The sequence below is a fragment of the Phlebotomus papatasi genome, chromosome 2 (genome assembly GCF_024763615.1).
Source record: "Phlebotomus papatasi isolate M1 chromosome 2, Ppap_2.1, whole genome shotgun sequence".
In the NCBI taxonomy this organism is placed as follows: Eukaryota; Metazoa; Arthropoda; class Insecta; order Diptera; family Psychodidae; genus Phlebotomus; species Phlebotomus papatasi.
In genome coordinates, this window is record NC_077223.1 from 54,276,598 (window position 1) to 54,295,930 (window position 19,333).

A 19,333-nucleotide genomic window follows, 5' to 3' on the forward strand; every position below is an offset into this window, starting at 1 on the left:
TCTCTAAATTATTAATTTTTTTGTAATATTTTTCAGAGCATTTTGGGAAGTTTGTGAACCTCTTGAAAAAGCAGTTACCGTGAGAAAAAAAAACAGATAGGATGTTTGGCTACTCATTGGTTTGATTAGATTACGTCTAATTGTCGCTATTCCATCAAATAAACCCCAAGATTAAGCCGCAACTACAGAGGCTATGGAAAATTCATTGATGAAGTATATCTTATTAGAGATTTTCTTATCGACTAATTGGGATTTCATATATAAAATTGTCGTCAATTGCTTATTTTGCGAGCAAAAGTCGATCATCTCGGTGGTTTTGGCTGACTTTTATTTTACTCTATCGATTTCTGATAAGCTTCTTCATTTATGACCCGATTTTATATTTTTTTGGAGGATATACTTTGAAAATTTTAACAATTTTAATGTAATGTCAGTTACAGAGGTTGCCGACATTCAAATATAAAATTTTCGAAATTAGCACCCATCAGCCATGCAGGGATTTTTCTGTAAGCTCTTCTTCGAAAAGTGTAAATGCAATTGTGACTATCTTCAGAACAAAGTGAGAGCGTCGCCATTTTTGCAGTTTCACGGAAATTGTGCGTGGAAGAGAAAATAATTGTGAAAGAGACTTGAAAGAAAACTGCGTAGACTAAAATGAGTGCACAAATGGTTCTATTTGCCTGTTCAAAGTGTTTTACACGTCACGAATTCCATGAATTATCGCCAGGGCAACAATTGTGCAAGGTGATTTGTGGGAACAAAAGAATGCGTCATCAGAAGGGCTCTCTTCTTCAAATTCGAATAATTCCAGTGAAAATTGTGATTTTCTTGCTTTCTGAGGCTTCTGGAGGCTTCATAGAGGATTTTTTCTAAAAAATTGCCACAATTTCAAGTGTAATTGAAGGTGAATTCGTGCCTGGTTGATTGCTTCGTATGTTGGGCTTTTGTGAGCTATTTCCGTGACCGGAAGCAGCAATGTTTGCCTAAAAGTGCACTTGGCACTCTTTCAGATTTATTTCAATCATCAAATTGTGGTTTTTCGTAGAAAATGTGTCAAAATTACCCTTGAATTTGTGGCAATGGTGGCAATGATCCCAAAAGCTTGACCCCATTGCGCAAACTGTTATACAAGAGTGCTTAAAAGTGTATAACAGTTGCATTCTCAATTTTAATGCGACATTTTTTTTTGTGGTTCTCATTCGCAGGAATGCCGTGGAGCGTATCCCATCGTCAAGTGCACATACTGCAGATCAGAATTCCAACAGAGCAGGTGACTCTCTTGGCCAGGGATTTTTGCCCACAATTGAGCAGATTTTTCTGCGCCTACTCCGCCAGTAGTGTCCGGATGTCAATGACATCCGAGACACCTAGTCGAGTGGAAAGTGCAAGAATTGAGTGCCCCAGCTAAATTTTCAAATTAAATTTATTAATTTTTTATTCTAAAAATTTACAAATTTTCTAATTTTTGTTTCTTTTTGTTTGATTTCCAGCAAAGGGAGCACCTCAACAATCTGCAAAAAATGCGAGCAGAATGTTAAGCAGTATGGAAAGCCGTCAGCTTGTGAATACTGCAATATAATTGCTGCTTTTATCGGGTCAAAATGCCAAAGGTTCGTTACATTTTCACTTTTATCATAACTTTCTCTCCCTTCAACCCGTCCTTTAACCCTGAGAAATCACCTATCATTGATGTTCTGTGGGATGTCTTGAAGGAATGTTTGAGTTGAAAAAAAATCGACAATTCCTGATTTTTTTTTGATTATGTCACGCATAAATGACAAATTTCCCGCCCTTTCAATAATGTGAATAACAACTCACCTGTTGAATCTCGTTTGGATATTTTCGAGAGATTTCCGCGTGGAAATTTCGTCGTTTTTGCTGAAAGAAACAAAAAAAACATAATCAAAAGAATATTTTGGAGATTAACTTTCTAGAGAAGATTTCCTGCAGACTTCAAGGAGATTTCTCGTAGATTTCTCACGATTTCTCGCAATTTTTTCGAGCAGAAGTCTATAAAAATCATCTCAAAAGCCAATTTAAAAAAAAAAACTCTTGTTTCAAACTCAAAGAGAAAGAAAATCAAATCTCTTTTTGGTTAAACCAAAAAAAAATCATGATTATGACGCAAACCATTTATATTGTGATATTAGGTGTACAAACTCCGAGTTAAAATACGGACCTGCCGTGACGTGTGAACAGTGTAAACAGCGATGTGCCTTCGATAGGCAAGACGATAATAAGAAGGTTCGTTGATCATCAAAAGTGGCTTCTTGTGGCGGCCCAATATCCACGAATCCTTTTCCCGGCCATCAACTGAGAAAATGCACAAGAATATGGGGGCTCAAGATTGAGATTGTGTGTGTGACCCCCTACAAAATGTGGAGATTTTCGAGCGATATTCTAGGAAATATTCTTTTTTTTTTCTGTGTGTGTATATAGATGAAGAAAAGACAAGAAAAAAAATTGTTAAAATTAGTCTGTAAGACAATTTAACTCTCTGTGTGTCTCGATTTGTAGTTTGTAAGCACAAACATTGAAATATTGTTAAAACTTTTACTCTTATTTGGTGTCTATTAACCAAAAATATGAAAAATATCTATAAAAAATATTTTTATTGATCAATTTGTCATGTCAAAAAAACCTTTCTACTGAATATTTTTTTATCAATTTCTCAAAAGATACTCAATTTTACAAAATAAATTGATCCTTTGATTTTTTAAGTAATGTCATGCCCAAAAAATAGGAGGATCATTTATGAAAAAAAAAATAGATCATCGATTTTAGTCTCAAACTTGAAAAAATTAGATGTACATTGCGACTTTAGTAGTAAAAAATACCAAAACCGTAAGTGCTCTAGATTATATGAGCCAAGTCTGAATTAATTTACATTTTTAGAGTCGCAGTGTATAACATGCAAAATGACTTAGTAATTGTAAATGGAAAATTTAGAGTAATGCTTGCTAAAATTCAAGCTTCATTACTCACATGCGTAAAAAATATTGAAATTTAAGGAATTTTGCAAAAATTAACCTGTCAATACCGTAGGGGGAAGCGGGGCTTTTATTCATGGAGAGGCTTTAAAATTTGGTTTTTATCTCATATTTTTAAATTAACGTAAGCCTTATCATGCGAACAATCGGTTTGTGGTATGGCCAATAGAAGAATTCTGTAACACTATGACAATGTCATATGACAAATTATTTTTTTTTATTTTAATCCAATTCATATCAATTACAAAGGTCTTCATTGAGCTTCTTGCAATAGTCATTCGATTCTTACTGAGCTTTAATATTGTCCTGTTCCTGAATTTACTATGAAAATTTGTCATATTACATTGTCATAATATTACAGAATTCCCCTACAATTCCATTTAAAATAGGAGAAAACAAAACCTATTATAAAGCTACCCCAGACATTTTTAACTATTAACATTTAACATGAAAAAAGATCTTTTTGCATTATTCGTTTTTGAACATTTAACAATTCCATCAATTTTGAGATAAATCGTGAAATTTTCAATCTGCCTTTCAAAAGTTTTTTTTTTTAATTTAAAACTATCGACTTTTAAGGTGGCAAACATTACTAAATGCAAGTGAATTATTTTTCAAAATATTGAATTGAAAATATTTCTACACAAAAAAATATTTCGTAAATTTTATTAATTCCTACTAGAGATTTACGAAAATGCTCGTAAATCGTATAGGAGAAAATACTGTCCCTTCAAACGTTCATGCCTTCAAATAATGTGAATTTCTTTAATTTTTCCTAATACACATACTTTTGTAAGCATACACATAATTATGAATAAAAAGCTAACTAATATTTAAAAGAAGCGTGTAAGTCTCTAGAAAAAAATAAAAGAAAGTTCACATTATTCGAAGGCATAACGTTCGAAAGGAGATTACTTTCCCCTAACGCACTAAAAAGTTCGTAAAAGTTTGTACTTTTTTCAGAAACATTATTCGGAGCATGATCATTTGACGAGCATATTTTGTTGTTTTACAAACATTTGGAAATACACAGAAAAATATTTGTAAAGTTTTGCGAGACGAACAAAAATATATGAACAAATGTATGTAAAAGAGCAAAACTACCCGTCATGTGATCATGTTACCAGCAGTGTTTCTCAAAAAATACAAACTTGCTACTCTGAAAAAATGTCTTGTTAAATTAACAAAAAAAGTTTTTCAAAAGGACGTCCTTCCATTCAGAATCAGAATACGGAAAAGTCTCGTCAAAACTTCGGCCAACTATACTTAGTAAAAGTTTATCAAAAGGATGTTTCACCATGTATAATATGAGAAAGTTTTGTCAAATTGGTAAACAAAATCTTTTTGACAAAATTTGAACAAGATTCATTTGTCCGTGTATAACACGACTTCTTTTTCAGAGTTGTCCGTTCATAAGACCTTATAGTGGGAATTTACGAACAATTTTACGAAGTATTTTTTTCTGTGTGCCGCTGCAGGAATTGCAGTATCAGTATGTAAACTAAGAAAAATTAAGTAGGATAGTTAAACATTTTAGAATTTTTCACGGAATTAAGCAAAAATATCGATTTATACTAAAAAATTTTAAAAGAATTTTTTTTTCTATAATAAGAATTGTGCTAAAAATGAACGTGTTCGAAAAGAGTTATTTTGCAGAATTTTTTGATTATTTGTTTTTGTTTGATAATTTAAAAGATAATACCCCTCAATTTTGAGATAAATTTTTAAATTGATTTGTATTATCTGAAAATAATATTTTGTATAATTTTTCGTAAATGTTTGTGAATTTCTACTAGGGACTTACGAAATGCTTGTAAACGCACTAAAAAGTTTGTAATTTTTACAAACATTGTTCGTAACAAAAACTCGATGTGCATTTTTTGTCTTTTGCAAACATTTGTTCGTACATTTTTGTTTACGAACCAATGATAAAATTTTACGAACTTTTTTTGTATGTACGAACATTACGAACAAATGTTTGTAAAGGTACAAAAATGCTCGTCAAATGATCATTATACGAATAACGTGTGTGGAAAAGTACAAGCTTTTACGAACTTGTTTGTGGATTATACGATTTACGAGCAGTTCGTTAGTATCCAGTGAGAATTCATTTACGAACAATTTTACGAAATATTTTTTTTTCTGTGTATTCTATTGACTAAATTGTTAGACTATATTAATCCTTTAAACTAGTATATCAACCTTCACAATAACGAGGTTGAAATGAGAATGTTAAACTTCTTTATTTTTTCTCTCATTTTAAAGCGGATCGTGAGCACCTTTAGAACCTATAAATACTAAAAATTAAAATGTGAGCTCGTAACAGGTTAAGCGTAATTATGTCTTAATTCTTTATCCCAGAATTGAGAAGAATACTTTAAAATTTCAAATATGCTGTTAGAAAGAGTATTAAAGGAAGACTTACAGATATCGCATATATTCTGGCTTCAAACACTTCATATTTTTCCCATATTCTAAATCTGGTTTAATTTTCTTCAAGAAATTCATACCATAGCAATTAAAATAAATTGCCATAAAGAAGTGTGGCAAAAATATGAAGTGTTCGAAGCCAGATCGTGTGCTAAGCCTTGTAATATGAGCTTGAGACCTGGTTTAGCCATATGGCTAAACTGTCATAATTTCTTATCACTAAAGATATTTTGGAAAATTTAGATTCTGAAAAATTTATAAAATTGTTTGCTATTTAGAATTCTCAGACCTTCCGAAATTACGCTAAGCCTCTAGTTTGAAGACCGCTTAAGGCTTCCCTTACTGTAAAAAAAAGATAAAAAAAATCAACTTTTGGAATACTCTAAATCAGGATTTTAGATTGATACTAAAACGTTGTAAATTTTAAAGTACCTAACTAAGCTGATATTGTAGAAGGCAAATTTCTTTATTTTTTCTTTACTTTAACTCTTTCGCGTCTTTAGGGTAATGTCATGACTCGGGGAAAAAAGTTTTTTTTGGGTATTTACATTAATTGAAATCTATCTGTTCGTGCACGACATCATAATAGAAGGATGTAAGATTCTTGGCTCATTTTCTCAAGACTCCAGTTAGATTTCAATTAATGTAAATACCCAAAAAGAAACTTTTTTCCCCGGGTCATATATGACCCTAAAGACGCGAAAGAGTTAAAGCTAATCGTAATTACATTTTAAGCTTTAAAATAATAAAAATGTTGAAGTAAAATTTTAATACATTCACCATTATTAAGTTTTCTTTATCTCAGAGTTGTAGATAACATGTTGTAGATAACTGCTCTTTCGGTAGAAAAGAAAAATTGTTTCGTAAATAATCCTTTATTCCAAGCTAGAAATAATTCTTACATCATCAACATTTTGTAGATATCAAATCTAAAGCGGTCTTCAGACTAAAGGTTTAGCCCAGTTCCTGAAGATATCGATATCCTAAATAACAAGCAATTTTGTTGATTTTTTGAAGTATAATTGATTATTTACCATTAAAATTTTCCAGAGTCTTCTATTATATAAAGCTTCTATTTATATTTAAACTTTCGGAAATATCTTACTGCTCTATTGGGATTAACTTACTAAGTGATCTTCGTAAGTTTTGGGAAGAAGACTTTCGACTTAGGGAATTTATCAATAGAAAAAAAGTGAAATAAATGAATCACTTGAAAAAGAATGGATTGTTGTCACATTCTTCTGAATGTCTTGATAATCTATTCTCTACACAAATATTTGCTAAAAGCATTAAATGTTTTAGGAAAAATTTATGTTAGATATATAAAACAGAAATACTGAAATTTTGAAGCATATTCTAAAATGAGATCTATAGCCTCATATTGCCTACCGAAGAGTTACACATGCTTCAGTCTTGAGGTTTAACCCTCTAACGGGTGAGACCGCCTCCAGGCGATCTTCACAAAAATCACATTTACAGCGACAATAAAGGTTTTATTTATTTAAAAGTGGGTTCATAATCCAACCTCAAATAGTTCTTGGAAATCCTTAGATTTTCCTCAAGAAGAAAATGGAAATTCAGTGGCGATTTTTATACAAGTTGGGTCCGAAGCCTTCCTGTATAATAATTGATTCGACAATTCGGAGGCCCATTTTCACTGCAAAAAATTTACCGGATACAAAAAATTGCACATCAATATTTAGACGGAACTCTAATCTATCTGCTTAAATCGTTTGTACGACTGATTATTAGTTTTAAAATCACTTTTATGTAATTTTTTCTAAGCCATGTTTTTATGACATTAGGGCGCTAGCGAAAACCATTTTTTCACTTTGAGTCCATGAAAATGTCATTCTGCAACCTTAAAATTCAGGCAACAGGGTTGAAGATTATGTCAATTGTCGATAAAATTGGCGTATTGCAAAATGTGTAATTATGAAATAATCACGTCTAATGATATAGTTGCCACATTAAAATTATCATTCATGGACCCTTCTTAGAATATAGGACTACAGTGTACTCGGTAATAGTCTTATAAACATCTCTTGGAAGTTTGAACTCATTTTGACTCTTAGTTTTGTTGCTATTCTCAGTTTTGTGTGACAAGTCAGAGAAAAAGCAACAAAAAATATTTGTGCGCAAAAGCGTTTTAAAAAAAAATTTTATATTTTCTCACCTAGCGCCTAAACTAAAAGAGATAATGAAGAATGGATGGTTTTTTTTTCGACTTTATTGAATCATAATTATCCTAGAAAACATTGTTTTAGAACTTTTTTCGCATATTAAAGAAAACACCGTTAGAGGATTAATCTCGTTCCCGAATATTTTTAATTTCTAAAATAAATGTATTTGTATTTTGTGTATTGCAAAAAAGCTTTAAAAATTATATAGCTTTCAAAATTATATTTGATTTTGGGGCAGTTTTGAAATTGGGATTTTTTTTTCCTATTTAAAAAAAAATGAGCTCTATCATGATATAATTTAACTCCATAAATAGATTGAGAGGCTGAATAACATTATGATATGCCTCAATTCTATTTAAAAATAGGAAAAATTGATAAAACTGCTCTCTCTCTCTCTCTTGGAGTACGAGCAGTTAAAATCCCAATTTCAAAGGTGCCTTACTTCCCCCTAGATTCTTTTTAATATAATGACGGGAAAAGCTTTTTACAAATAAAATGATTAAGGATCTGTAATAATCCACATAGGAGACCGGGGCAGAATTAATCAGGGCTAAAATTAAACAGTAGGGTGTAATCGATGAAATAGTTTTCTTCCCTCCCTGTTCATAATCAGTTAAATTCAGACATGTTTGTTTACACATTATAAACAAAGTAAAATTGCTTTTGTTGGTTATTTCTGCAGCGGTCTCCCGTATTTACAACTCATAAAACTTTCAAACTCAATATGAAGTGAGAACAAAAAGTATTTTTAATGATAAAATACTTATAATTTTTATTTAAAATTTAGTTATTTATACAAATGATTAAGATTCAAAAGAAGAGAAAAAGAAGACAATGAAGAAGTAGAAGCCTTATACTCAAGAGTATACTTAGTGAAATTTTTATTTTACTTCTCTTTTTTTTTAAATAGTGAAATTTAGATTTTATAAAAAATATCCCACCCTTGCTATCCAGTAATTATCCAGTTCCTTGATGGAACTATATTCATATTTTAAAACAAAATAAAAGTTTAAAACGTTCCAAGAAATTGGGGGCTAATCAAACAACAAAGAATCTACTAATAATATTTTAGAAAATCTCCTAAAAAATCTAAACAACATTTTAGTTGTCCAAAACTTTTCAAAATTTTAAGTACAAATTTAATAATAATAGTAATTAAGCCAGCGATAAAAGGCAACTTCAAATCTATAAAAAAAATAAAATATCAAATTAATTTAAAGCTAATTATAGTGGTAGGGGGAAGTGGGGCACCTTTAAAATTGAGTTTTTCGTCCTATTTTTGAATAAAACTTAAGATAATGTAATTTAGCTCTACAAACTAATTCTTGAGCTGAATTGCATGATGATAATGCCGATAATGGTGCCCCAATTCAAATCTGCCCCATTTGCCCCTATTTAGGTTTCTAACTATTAAATATGTTTAACGTAAACATTCAAAATATCAACTTTCACCTATCTATAAATCAAAATTAATATTAATATTTTTAATTTTGACTAAAAATATTTGTGATTAAAATTTCTCAGAATAAAAATTATGAAGTGTTTAATAAATATCAAGACATCTTCATTTTGACTAAGAAAATTAATTAATTTAAATTGATTAAGAAAATTAATTTGTATATATTTGTAGAGAAGATCTCAGATTAGTGAAGATAGAAAGGCCAATGTTTAGTAAATAATGTTATATTGTAGATGTTATCATTTAGTATAAACAGGCTCTTACGTATTTGTTTTCGCGATTAAGAATATTTTAAAAATTCTGAATGATTACTATAAGGGAAGGCTTTCAGGCTTCAAATACTTCATATTTTTTCCATATTCCTTTAATGACTCTAATTTATTTTTTGAGGAAATGTGTAACTTAAGACTGGTTATAAAAATATATTGATATTAGGTCAAGTCCACTTAAGAAATATGGGAAAAATATGAAGTGTTGGAAGCCAGAGCGGGTGCAAAGCCTGAAAACCTTCTCCTTTAGCATTTCAAAAAAAAATGGCAAAAAACAAACGATCAGTAAAAAATTCTAAATGGGCAGTAAAATCTTAAAAATGAGCAGTAAAATATCTAATTATGGTCAATAAAAATCTTAAATCTTTACAAAAATGGGCCTAATTTACATATTTAACACTTAAAATTGTTCCACATAGAATGAAAAGCCCTTCATTTTCCCTTTGCCAAAATTTGGACGATAATAACACTGTTTCAAACTTTTTTGTTACTGATCAATTTTAACTTTTTACTGCTCATTTATTCAATGCCAAAAAAAATTACTAAAACAAAAAGGGTATAAAATCTAACTGTTGTAGCTTGTACATTATGTGGAAAGAAAATAGAAATAGATTTTGAGAAATTCTTAAAATAAGAAAAAATCTGGCTAAATATTTAAAAGAAGGTATTAATCCTTATTTTGGATAAGTTTTGTCAAATAGCATTAAATTTATGAGTGCCTACCTTAAAGTTACGTAGGTGTAAATTTTCTTTTTAATAATATTGCTAAGTCGTTTTTCCCATACAAATTCTCACTTTGTAAACAATTACCTCACGATTTCTCCTCATTTGTTCAATTAAATGTGTTGGTATTTTAAGTGAGAAGTATGCGAAAGGCAGCTACATTTGTAACAAATTGTATGCAAAAGAAAATGAATTTTGTGCAAAATAATTCTGTGAATATCGCAAAAGAATCTTCACTTTGCCACTGACTTATTGTTTGCGTCATTTTCATGATTTTTTTTATTTTATTTTATTTTTTACATTTATTGCTTGATAAAATATTAGAACTTGGAAGAAATAATTCTTATTTAGTAAAAAAATAATATTTTTATAGATCGATGGCAAGTTGCTGTGCTGGCTGTGCACATTATCATACAAGAGGGCACTGGCGAAGGCACGTCAGGTGGAAACCGAACGCAGGATGGCCAAGAAGCGAAGTCATAACAGCGACAAGACGGCCCAGCAGCAGATTAAGGAGAACAATGCCAAAAAGATACCACGCAATGAGCTGAACAAGGGATCAAGTGGTGTTGGTTCTACAGACATTGCCGAAAAGATGGCCAGAGTGGCCAACAGTGGCTCCATTGATCCCAATAGTTCAGATCATGTTGTGGCGATGACACAGCTGAAGGAAACAATTGCCAGTTTGCAGAAGAAACTCACCCTCAAAGACAAGGATCTCCTGCAGAAGGACAAAGCGGTAAAAAATAATTCATTTAAACAAAAAAAGTCTCTTGTTATTTCTTTTTCAAGGCTCTTCTTCCTTCAGAATTAAAGAAGACAAATCGTTGCTTTTATTACAGATTTATTTTTTTTTTTCAAAAGCTAACATTTCTTACATTTTCTTATATTTTTTTAACTTTAAATTCAATGTGATTTTTTCCTCACAACTTTAAAATGAATGTCATATTTTTTGATATATTTTAATGAGATAAAGTTATTTTCCACTTTCTGTTATTTTTTTTAAAACAAAAAATTCAAGGTTTTGAGAGAAATTTAATGTTTTGCCGTGTTTCCCGTCTTGATATTTAATGAAATCTAGTCAACAAGATTTGAAGAAATCTAATTTTATCAAAAAACAATTTAATTTGTGTCAGTTAAAAAATGATTTTCGCTAAAAAAAAGTCAATTTTTCTCAGTGAGAAAAAACCAGGGGTGAAATGATCACTTTTCGATAGTAACGATAACAGGTGTGATTAGAAGGAATCACACATAATCTGTAGAGGAGACCGGGGAGGTTTAGGACACTTTTTCATGTTTTGACTTTGAGACACTATTCCAAAAAATCACGATAGCGTATTATAATTTTATGCGGTCTATAGGATACTTATGGGTATTGACTTTATAAGAAGTACTCGATAGAACTTGGAAAACAAATTAGTTTTCTTGGAGAAGATAAAACATTTAACTTGATGCTTTGTCCCAAACCTCCCCGATATGTGGCAGTATCGAACGCGTTTTTTCTCGCATAATTTGCATTATTGGAGCACGTTAATTCAATTTCAATTTCAACTTGAAGTTTATTTCATGCCTAGAGATACAATGCTGTTCCTATTTAAGGCTATACAAAACTCATCATAAGTTTCAATTTTCTTTAGATTTGTGTGATATAAATTACATAAGTTCAATTACAGTTTTTTTTTAAATTGCTTTAGTGTGCATTCTTCAGAATTCCTTTTTAAGTTTATAGGAAGGCTATTGTAATTAGCTATTGAGTTGAATGAAATAGATTTAGTACCATATTTTGTAGTCCTAGGTCGAATATTTATTATATCTCCCTGTCTTCTACTATCTTGTGCAAGTTCTAGTAAATTAGATTGTGTGTGAATTAATTTGTGATTTATTTTGTGAATGTGTAATATTTGTTGTACTTTGATTATTTTTTTAATTGGAAGTAACTTTGGTTCTTTATACAAATTTTCAGAGTTTGTGAGTCTCCTGTACTTAAAATTTTTTTTAACAATTTTATTTTGTGTTCTACTTACTTTATTTAACATATCTTTGTTGGCACATCCCCATTAATTTTAAATACTAGATTAAAAATATTTCTAATAGAAATAAAAATGTTTCATCCGTTTCATCTTTTATTTCATACTTAGAAATTAATATCAATTTTATTTGTACAGTAGAGTCATTTATTATCAGTCAATTATTTAAAGTATTTTCTTCTTATTTTCCATCTACTTTTCTTTGCTTTTTTTATTCTAAGTATTACAATCATGATCATCAAATTCCTCAGTAGATTTATCTTAACACTTTTAATTTTGAACTCATTGACGGATTCCTATTTGATTTTACGACAACTGCATGGTACCTATATTTCCTTATTTCTTTGAATTAGCTCTCGCCTTGCCTTTTCTGGAGAACTTGTAAAAATTGTAGAGGATATTGTTCGAGAAATTCTCGAGAAAATGGTTTTTAACGAGATTGGGCAAAGATCGAATATCCTCTGAGAAGGAATTATTGATTCCCAAGACATTGATGGTTTAATTGTGCCTGTAGTTAGAGAAATCTGCTCCACTGATAAACTTTGTACAAGAAGATTTCCAGTAGAAACTGGGCATTACTCTTCATTTTGACAATAAACAATTGCATGCCACCTACAATCTTGTCGAAAATCAACGTCCCATTCATCCCCATTCAGGTGTCCCAAACATCCCCGCGTGTAATTTTGTTATTTAAAACCTTTAAGTAAAAAAACAAGAGCGTATAATCTCTGAAACTTTTATAAAAATATGTTTTCAGATTACACTGCTATAGCTAATGAGATAAAAAGTTTTGATTATATATCGCTGATATAAAATATAAAGAGGAAAACTGAGACGTCGAAATATACAATTTTTATCAATTTTTAAAAAAGTGTTCATAGAATTAAAACAATAAAACTGATGATATCCATTCTTTTAGTCAAGATACATCTTAATATTGCCTACGATTGAGTAGTGGTTAAACCCCATTTATTTAAAAAAAAAAATAATGAAAAAATCGCCTTGTCCCACACTACCCCTGTCCCAAACCTCCCCGGTCTCCCCTATCTGTTAGATTAAATGATAATTTGTATTAGCTACAAGAAGTACAGCTTTTATTTTGGGGGGATGATTCAACCTTCATGGTCAATACACACTCCATTTACGTTAAAATCAGCAATTTGGTCGACTATCTCTGATTTGTCTCAAATTCACAGGGTAGATGTTTAAAACATCCCTAGATGACGAAAAAGAGGGAAGCTCCTTTCGGAAATTTTCGGGTTCCGAGATATATGGAACTATGGGTAAAAACGTGTTTTATTTTGTTATAGAGGTCCTTAACTCTTTCCGGACCGCAGCATATGCTGCAAGCCAATTTCACCATTTTTTAATCAAAGAATCTAAGCTCAGGAATTAATTGAGGTCCTACAAAAAATATCTTACATTTGGACATCCTTATAGTTTGTAATCATCCACAAGAATCGGATTTTTATCAGTTCTGAATAATTAAAAAACATTGTTTTTCATAGAATATTCGTATGCTTCTTTGGGTACTACAGTCCCAAAAGAGACGAAAGAGTTAAACTGCATTAAGGATTGAACTTTTTAAGAATTCCTAATTCTTTCCATGGAAATTTTTTCTCACAAAATTTCTATCCGAATTCAAAAATACTTACATAATTTATGTACAACTTTTATGAGAAGACAATCTTTTTTTCTGAAATCCAGATCACAGAGCTGAAAGCAAAGAACTTTACATCGGAGCAAGAGCTGAGGAATAAGATGAAGGAGGAAGAAAGGATGTACGAGGCAAAAATTGACATGCTGAACAAGAAGGTGGCCAGCTTGATGAAGGAAGTGGCGGCGCTGTCAAAAACTTCAAGGCGTCTGGCTGGAAAGGAGGCCAAGAATGACAACAACCATGCAAATCTGGCAAAGGATAGTGGCGGTTCTGGAACAGATAGTCCTAGCACAAACTGAAGTTTGATATTAAATGCGTTTTTTCCTTTGTCCTCTGTGGGCATTTTTTTAATTTCTTGTAAGAGGCAGAAACCCTCATGCAGAGATATATTGAAATCAGGAAGACGCCATTGTACACCAATCTTTTTTTCTTTCAAAAAAAAAAAAAACAGTTGTAAAATCATTAGGAAGTAGTATTTTTTTTCAAATTGTAACGTATGTGGGAGGGCAAAAAATCATTGGATTTGTAGAGAAAGGCATTATGGAGTGTCCATAACAAATTCCTGAGACATTCTTTAGCAATTCATTAGATGCACAAAGTACTCTGCATCATCTCTATTTTCTTGGAAGAATAATTTATTTTTAGTCAAATTGTCGTCCATGTGAAAGAAAAAAAATCATGTTCTTTTCTTTTCCATTGAAGAAAAAAAAAAAACAAAAATTTAAAGTGAAATAAACATTTATTGTTTTTGACAAAAACATGCTTATTATTTTCAATTAGTTTTTTTTTAACAATTTTCAGCAGAAGAAGTCTACAAAATATCTTTCACAACGAATTTTATTGTCCAATAATTTGCACTAAAAAAAAAACATTAACATTTTTTTCTAATTCACAATATTTACATTTAATTCCAATTTAAGTTATCTATCTCCTAATAATTTATTTATTTACCACGTTTTGATGAATATTTTGCGGGGAATCTGAAATAAAAAAAGTTTCAATTGGTTAAAAGTGGAAGAAAATCAGGATATAGGGAGTGTTCAAAATCAAGCGTACACTATTAACAAAAAAAAAACACGTAGCAAAATATTGTATTTCCAGCATTTGGCATTTTCTAGGTTGTGTTTTTGTGTAGTTCTATTATAATACGGTCCTCAAATTAGTTTGACGATTCCATTTACGACTACTCTATCTGAGAATGATAACTTTTCAGGAGAGAGCTATTCGAAGTTATCAAATTCCTATACTGCGTGCATAATTTTCTTTCTGAAAAAATGAATATCTCGTCAACCAAACAGCGGATGGTCACCAAATTTGGACCAGTTATAGAGTACGATTCCAGCAATGACAAATCTCTCGGAATATTATTAATTCTAATTTGACTTAAAATAGTGTGGAATGAAGCTTTCGAGATATTTAGCTTATACGGGCTTCAGACTTAAGACTTAGCCATATGGCATAACCGCTCTAATTTCTTATAAATCACGATTTTTTGGAAAAATTTAACTTAAGATTGGATTATTCTAGATAAGTGACCAATAGGTTCTTAAAAAAAAAAAACAATAAAATTGCTCGCTATTCAGGATTTTGTGACCTTTGGGAACCGGACTAAACCTCTAGTCTGAAGACCGCCTTATAGTTTACGGTGGTTTTCAATTCCTAAAAAGGGCTGACACAGCCTGCCATGCTTTGTGAAGCGCTCGAACTCGCGACTTAGATGTTATACCTTAAAAGTGCTTTCACATTATTTACCGGTAACATACACTCGACTCTTCGTTATCCGGCTGACGTGGGGACAAAATGACATTTTGGTTTTTTGAATCTGGTCAACGGTTTTTATATTTTCTGCTGTGGGAATTTGCTTTCTGTCGAAAAGCAACAGGATTTTCTTTGCAGCGTGTTTATGTTTCATTTTGTAGCACGATTGTGTGTCAAAAACTTTGATAAAATGAAAATAACACATTAATTCACTCCAGACAAACTGCATGCTTCGTAAAAAATCGTTTTTAATACATCAACCGCCAGCGTTTGGCAGCTGTCACCCGAATAACGAAGTGCCAGATAACGAAGAGCCGAGTGTAAAACTAATTTGAACCGATTTATGCATTAAGAACTCAAAAAGTCGACCAAAATAGCTTTGATTTTCCGACAAAAATTATTTATAGTTTTATAGCCGGTTTATTTACGGTTAAATACGGTCAGAAATTACAATGTCATTCTAACGAGCGCAAATGTGACTCCCTTCGATTGAGAAATACGCTTTCTAGGAACCTTTTAAGGTTTGATTTTAAAAAACCGTGAACACCCATAACTCCATTATGCATAGTCTATGTTAATGTGAGTAAGTGGCTTCAACTTTGAAGGCCACTTGCTAGGGCGAAGTGGATAGATAGCACTATGCAACACGATTTTTGGCACACAGATCTCACATGGTACGTTTGGTAGAGTCGAGTCCCCGATCAAGAATCTGTTCATGGTTTTTCTCCTATACACGGTAAAAAATTTCGGCACATATTTGTTCCAAAAATTAGCTCGTCCACGTAAACCATAATTTTTGGCACAATCTTGTTCATTTTACGAGACTCAAAAATATAATCAATATTAGTAACGAATTTGTTCCAAAAAGTAGCTCGACCACGGACATCTAAAATTTTTGGAATAAATTTGTATCTTCTAGGAGAAACAAAAATACGCAAATTTTGTCGCACAGTGAAATTATTATTCATTGCTATTTTCACAATTTTTTTTAAATTTCATCGGACATTATACGCCAAAATAGGGCAACATTTGGAAAGGCGGTCACTTAAGAAACAGCTGTATTCAAGGGGTAACTCATATATTGAAAAACGCTTGTCATTATATGACAAACGCTTCGTGAAACCTAATTTTTGTATTGCGAGATCAGAGAAAACACGAATTGCACCGCAAAACCCAAGAAATCCAATTTTTGCGTCGAGAAACCCGAGAAACTCAAGAATTGGATCGCGAAACACGATTTTTGCAACGCGAAACCAGAAAGGCTTGTCAGTAAAAATTGAAGTAAGTTATACCCCTTGGCTGAACTACATTACGTGTGCGCTGATGCCGCCTTTCCATGGTACGACTTTCAGTATGACTGAATTTCAGCGTCATCCGACTTTTACCAAATAACCCTTTGACCAAATTACATTTTTACTGACTATTTTACTGCTCGAATTCCACGGAGAGAGCAGTATGTATAAGTATAGTCAGTCCCTCTATTTTTCACCCTCCCGAAAATTGTCACGAAACATTGGAGACCACTTTTGTCAATAAACCTTCAAGTTTTGAACCATTTCTGAAAAATGTCGTCGTGCTGTTTGTCCGTCTGTCCATCCAGCTGTCGTCAGCTCTAGAAGCCAAACTGTAAGAGAGAGCGACTTGTGACCTTCAGAGTACCCCCCCATAAGTCGACCCAATGATCGTTAACATGCCCCTCATATTCCCCCACTCCTCCCCTTCCCCTCCAAAACCATGCTTTTTGGAACGTGTCGTGCCGTGCGATTTATTTATTTATTAATTTATTTATTTATGCGGCGGACATTTGACCATTGAAAAGACACTAGAGAGCGCATTTATCAAGCGAATGGGTCATACTTGGGCTCGTTGAAAAGGTCTTGGAATTTCCTATAAAACTGAACCGGTAATGAACCATTTCATATCCGATAGCTAATTTTTATCCGAAAATCAATTTATATTGCTTTTAAAACAATTTTGGAGGATCTTTTAAATTTAAATTATTTATAATTCGGTTCAAATCGATTGAGAACCGGTAAATGGTAAATGATGCAAAAGTACTTTTGAGGTATTATAGCATGTAAGTCACGAGTTCGAGCATTTCGCAAAGCCCTGGGACGCTTTGCCACCACTTTATCGAATACTTTACAACATTCAAGTCCCTTTTTTCTTAAAACAAAAATAATTTTAAAATTTCTTAATTTTTCAGCTGAGATTCTTTACAAATCCCTTTCGACTTTTCAATATTATTTATTCTATTAGTACAATTACTTACCTTGTATTGTCTTTTGCTGAGTTCTCCCTCTCATTAAGGTCCAGTTCAAGAATGAACAATGGCTCTAATAATAAATTTAGGCTCCTCAATGTCCCTCTTGCTCTGCACAATCCTCAATTCTCTGTCCACTGAAGCAATCTGGGTTTCAGGATTGCTCACAGATGGCAAATGTTGAGCTGTATTGCGAATGACAGCTTGAAGGGAGGCTACTGTCTTCTCCAGAGCTTCGCTGGCGGCTTTGGAGGATGTTGTGTGAGCCAAGAAAAGCGCAGCAAACAAATCCCCAGTTCCGGTGAAGTTAACTTTTCCAATTTTGGGCATAAGAAGCGACGAACGCTTGGGTTTAGCTGATCCTTCGGGAAGTTCACTAAGAAATGCTTTGAGATTGTCCGGAGCACCAATGGTTGTTGATGAGATCACAGCAGTTTGAACTCCGCGAGAATGAAACCAATCCAGAACTTTCCAAGCATCATCTTCAGTTTGGATTTTCTGCCCTGAGAGGAGTTCGGCCTCGAATTGATTGGGCGAGACAATATCTGCAAGAGGGATCAAGTCATCCCGGTAGATCTCAACGAAAGACTCAGGTACGTAGAATTTGTCATTGTCCCCCATTACAGGATCACAAACTGAAATATGTACAGAGATTCCTAATTACTTTTCTATGCAATTCGTCGAATTCATTAATTTATAACGTTCTTCTAACTCTATCTAGATGCAGTGCTTATAAGTAATACCGCGCATTCAACGCCCCCAAAACTTGAAAAATCCAAATTAAAAAAAATATATACTTACAGAATACAAGTTTAGGATTAGCCTTCTTTAGAGTCTTGACGACATCCGCAATTTTCTTGAGGAACTCAGGTGTTCCAATATAACCTGTTAGCAGGTGAGAATACTTTCCATGGAGATCATTGAGGACAATCCCATCAAAGACATCCTTAAGTTCAGAATCATTCATTCTCTGACCCTTGATATGCTTGTATCCTGTGTGATTGGATAACTGCACAGAGTTTATGGGATCTACATCGAATCCGAGTACCTGAAATATACAAAGATAGTCCCAGAGACGCCCAGGAAGTCTTTCAAGAACACTGAGGAAATTACCTGGAGAGGAAAAGTAGCACATTTATTGCCCACATATCCATGAATGACATGACTTTGGATGGAAAGTACTCGTTTTGAAGCCATTTTCTCGCTTGATTCTTACTCACAGCAGATGATTTTGATTCAAGGGCGTTTGGAACTCAACTGGAAGCACTTAATTGTGTATTTTGAGCTACAGAGATATGATTTATGGACAAAAAAACTCGATAAAGATTAGATGTCTAAAACTGAGCAACAATGTTGCGATTTCACAGGGATTACTGTTGAGTTTGTCTAGAAGATTGAGGGAGACTCTAGAGTCTCAGAAAGAATCACACTTGTTGCTGATAAAGAGTTTCTTATCTCACAGACAAAGCAGAGAAATTCCGTGAAGTTCATATTTTATTTTGGCCCGATTCTCCCTAACCTCATTCTTTCAACTACCGAAGTCTCCCGAACAGCTGACAGGACAGTACATA

The 19,333-nt window shown here is 32.4% G+C and overlaps 3 protein-coding genes across 4 annotated transcripts in view; 1 reads left to right on the forward strand and 2 right to left on the reverse strand.

Moving 5' to 3' along the window:
• LOC129801718 (rhodanese domain-containing protein CG4456) overlaps nucleotides 1-19,333 on the reverse strand; it is an 887,636-nt gene that overhangs the window by 714,091 nt on the left and 154,212 nt on the right. The window lies entirely within an intron of this gene.
• LOC129801709 (protein FAM76A) lies at nucleotides 530-14,499 on the forward strand. The gene is made up of 6 exons (XM_055846993.1): nucleotides 530-744; nucleotides 1,206-1,270; nucleotides 1,491-1,610; nucleotides 2,151-2,244; nucleotides 10,428-10,793; nucleotides 13,789-14,499. The coding sequence occupies exons 1-6, from the start codon at nucleotides 655-657 to the stop codon at nucleotides 14,038-14,040; spliced, it is 987 nt and encodes a 328-aa protein (XP_055702968.1). The 5' UTR covers nucleotides 530-654; the 3' UTR covers nucleotides 14,041-14,499.
• LOC129801713 (pyridoxal kinase) lies at nucleotides 14,462-19,311 on the reverse strand. Of its 2 annotated transcripts, XM_055846998.1 has the most exons (5): nucleotides 19,137-19,311; nucleotides 18,876-19,047; nucleotides 18,564-18,810; nucleotides 17,772-18,397; nucleotides 14,462-14,721 (listed from the first exon to the last, which is right to left on the reverse strand). In XM_055846998.1, exons 2-4 carry the CDS (start codon nucleotides 18,957-18,959, stop codon nucleotides 17,817-17,819), a joined length of 912 nt encoding a protein of 303 aa, XP_055702973.1. In that variant the 5' UTR covers nucleotides 18,960-19,047; nucleotides 19,137-19,311; the 3' UTR covers nucleotides 14,462-14,721; nucleotides 17,772-17,816. The 2 variants fall into 2 exon arrangements, with proteins under 2 accessions (XP_055702973.1, XP_055702972.1); XM_055846997.1 differs by having other exon boundaries at nucleotides 18,876-19,308.

Bases quoted from the DNA above. Each gene is read 5' to 3' on its own strand.
- LOC129801713 (XM_055846998.1), bottom strand. From the start codon at position 18,959: ATGGCTTCAAAACGAGTACTTTCCATCCAAAGTCATGTCATTCATGGA. The intron at 18,811-18,875 runs GTAATTTCCTCA...TGTATATTTCAG, and splicing joins GTGCTACTTTTCCTCTCCAG to GTACTCGGATTCGATGTAGA. The intron at 18,398-18,563 runs GTAAGTATATAT...TACATATTTCAG, and splicing joins TAATCCTAAACTTGTATTCT to TTTGTGATCCTGTAATGGGG.
- LOC129801709 (XM_055846993.1), top strand. From the start codon at position 655: ATGAGTGCACAAATGGTTCTATTTGCCTGTTCAAAGTGTTTTACACGT. The intron at 1,271-1,490 runs GTGACTCTCTTG...TTTGATTTCCAG, and splicing joins TCAGAATTCCAACAGAGCAG to CAAAGGGAGCACCTCAACAA. The intron at 2,245-10,427 runs GTTCGTTGATCA...ATATTTTTATAG, and splicing joins GGCAAGACGATAATAAGAAG to ATCGATGGCAAGTTGCTGTG.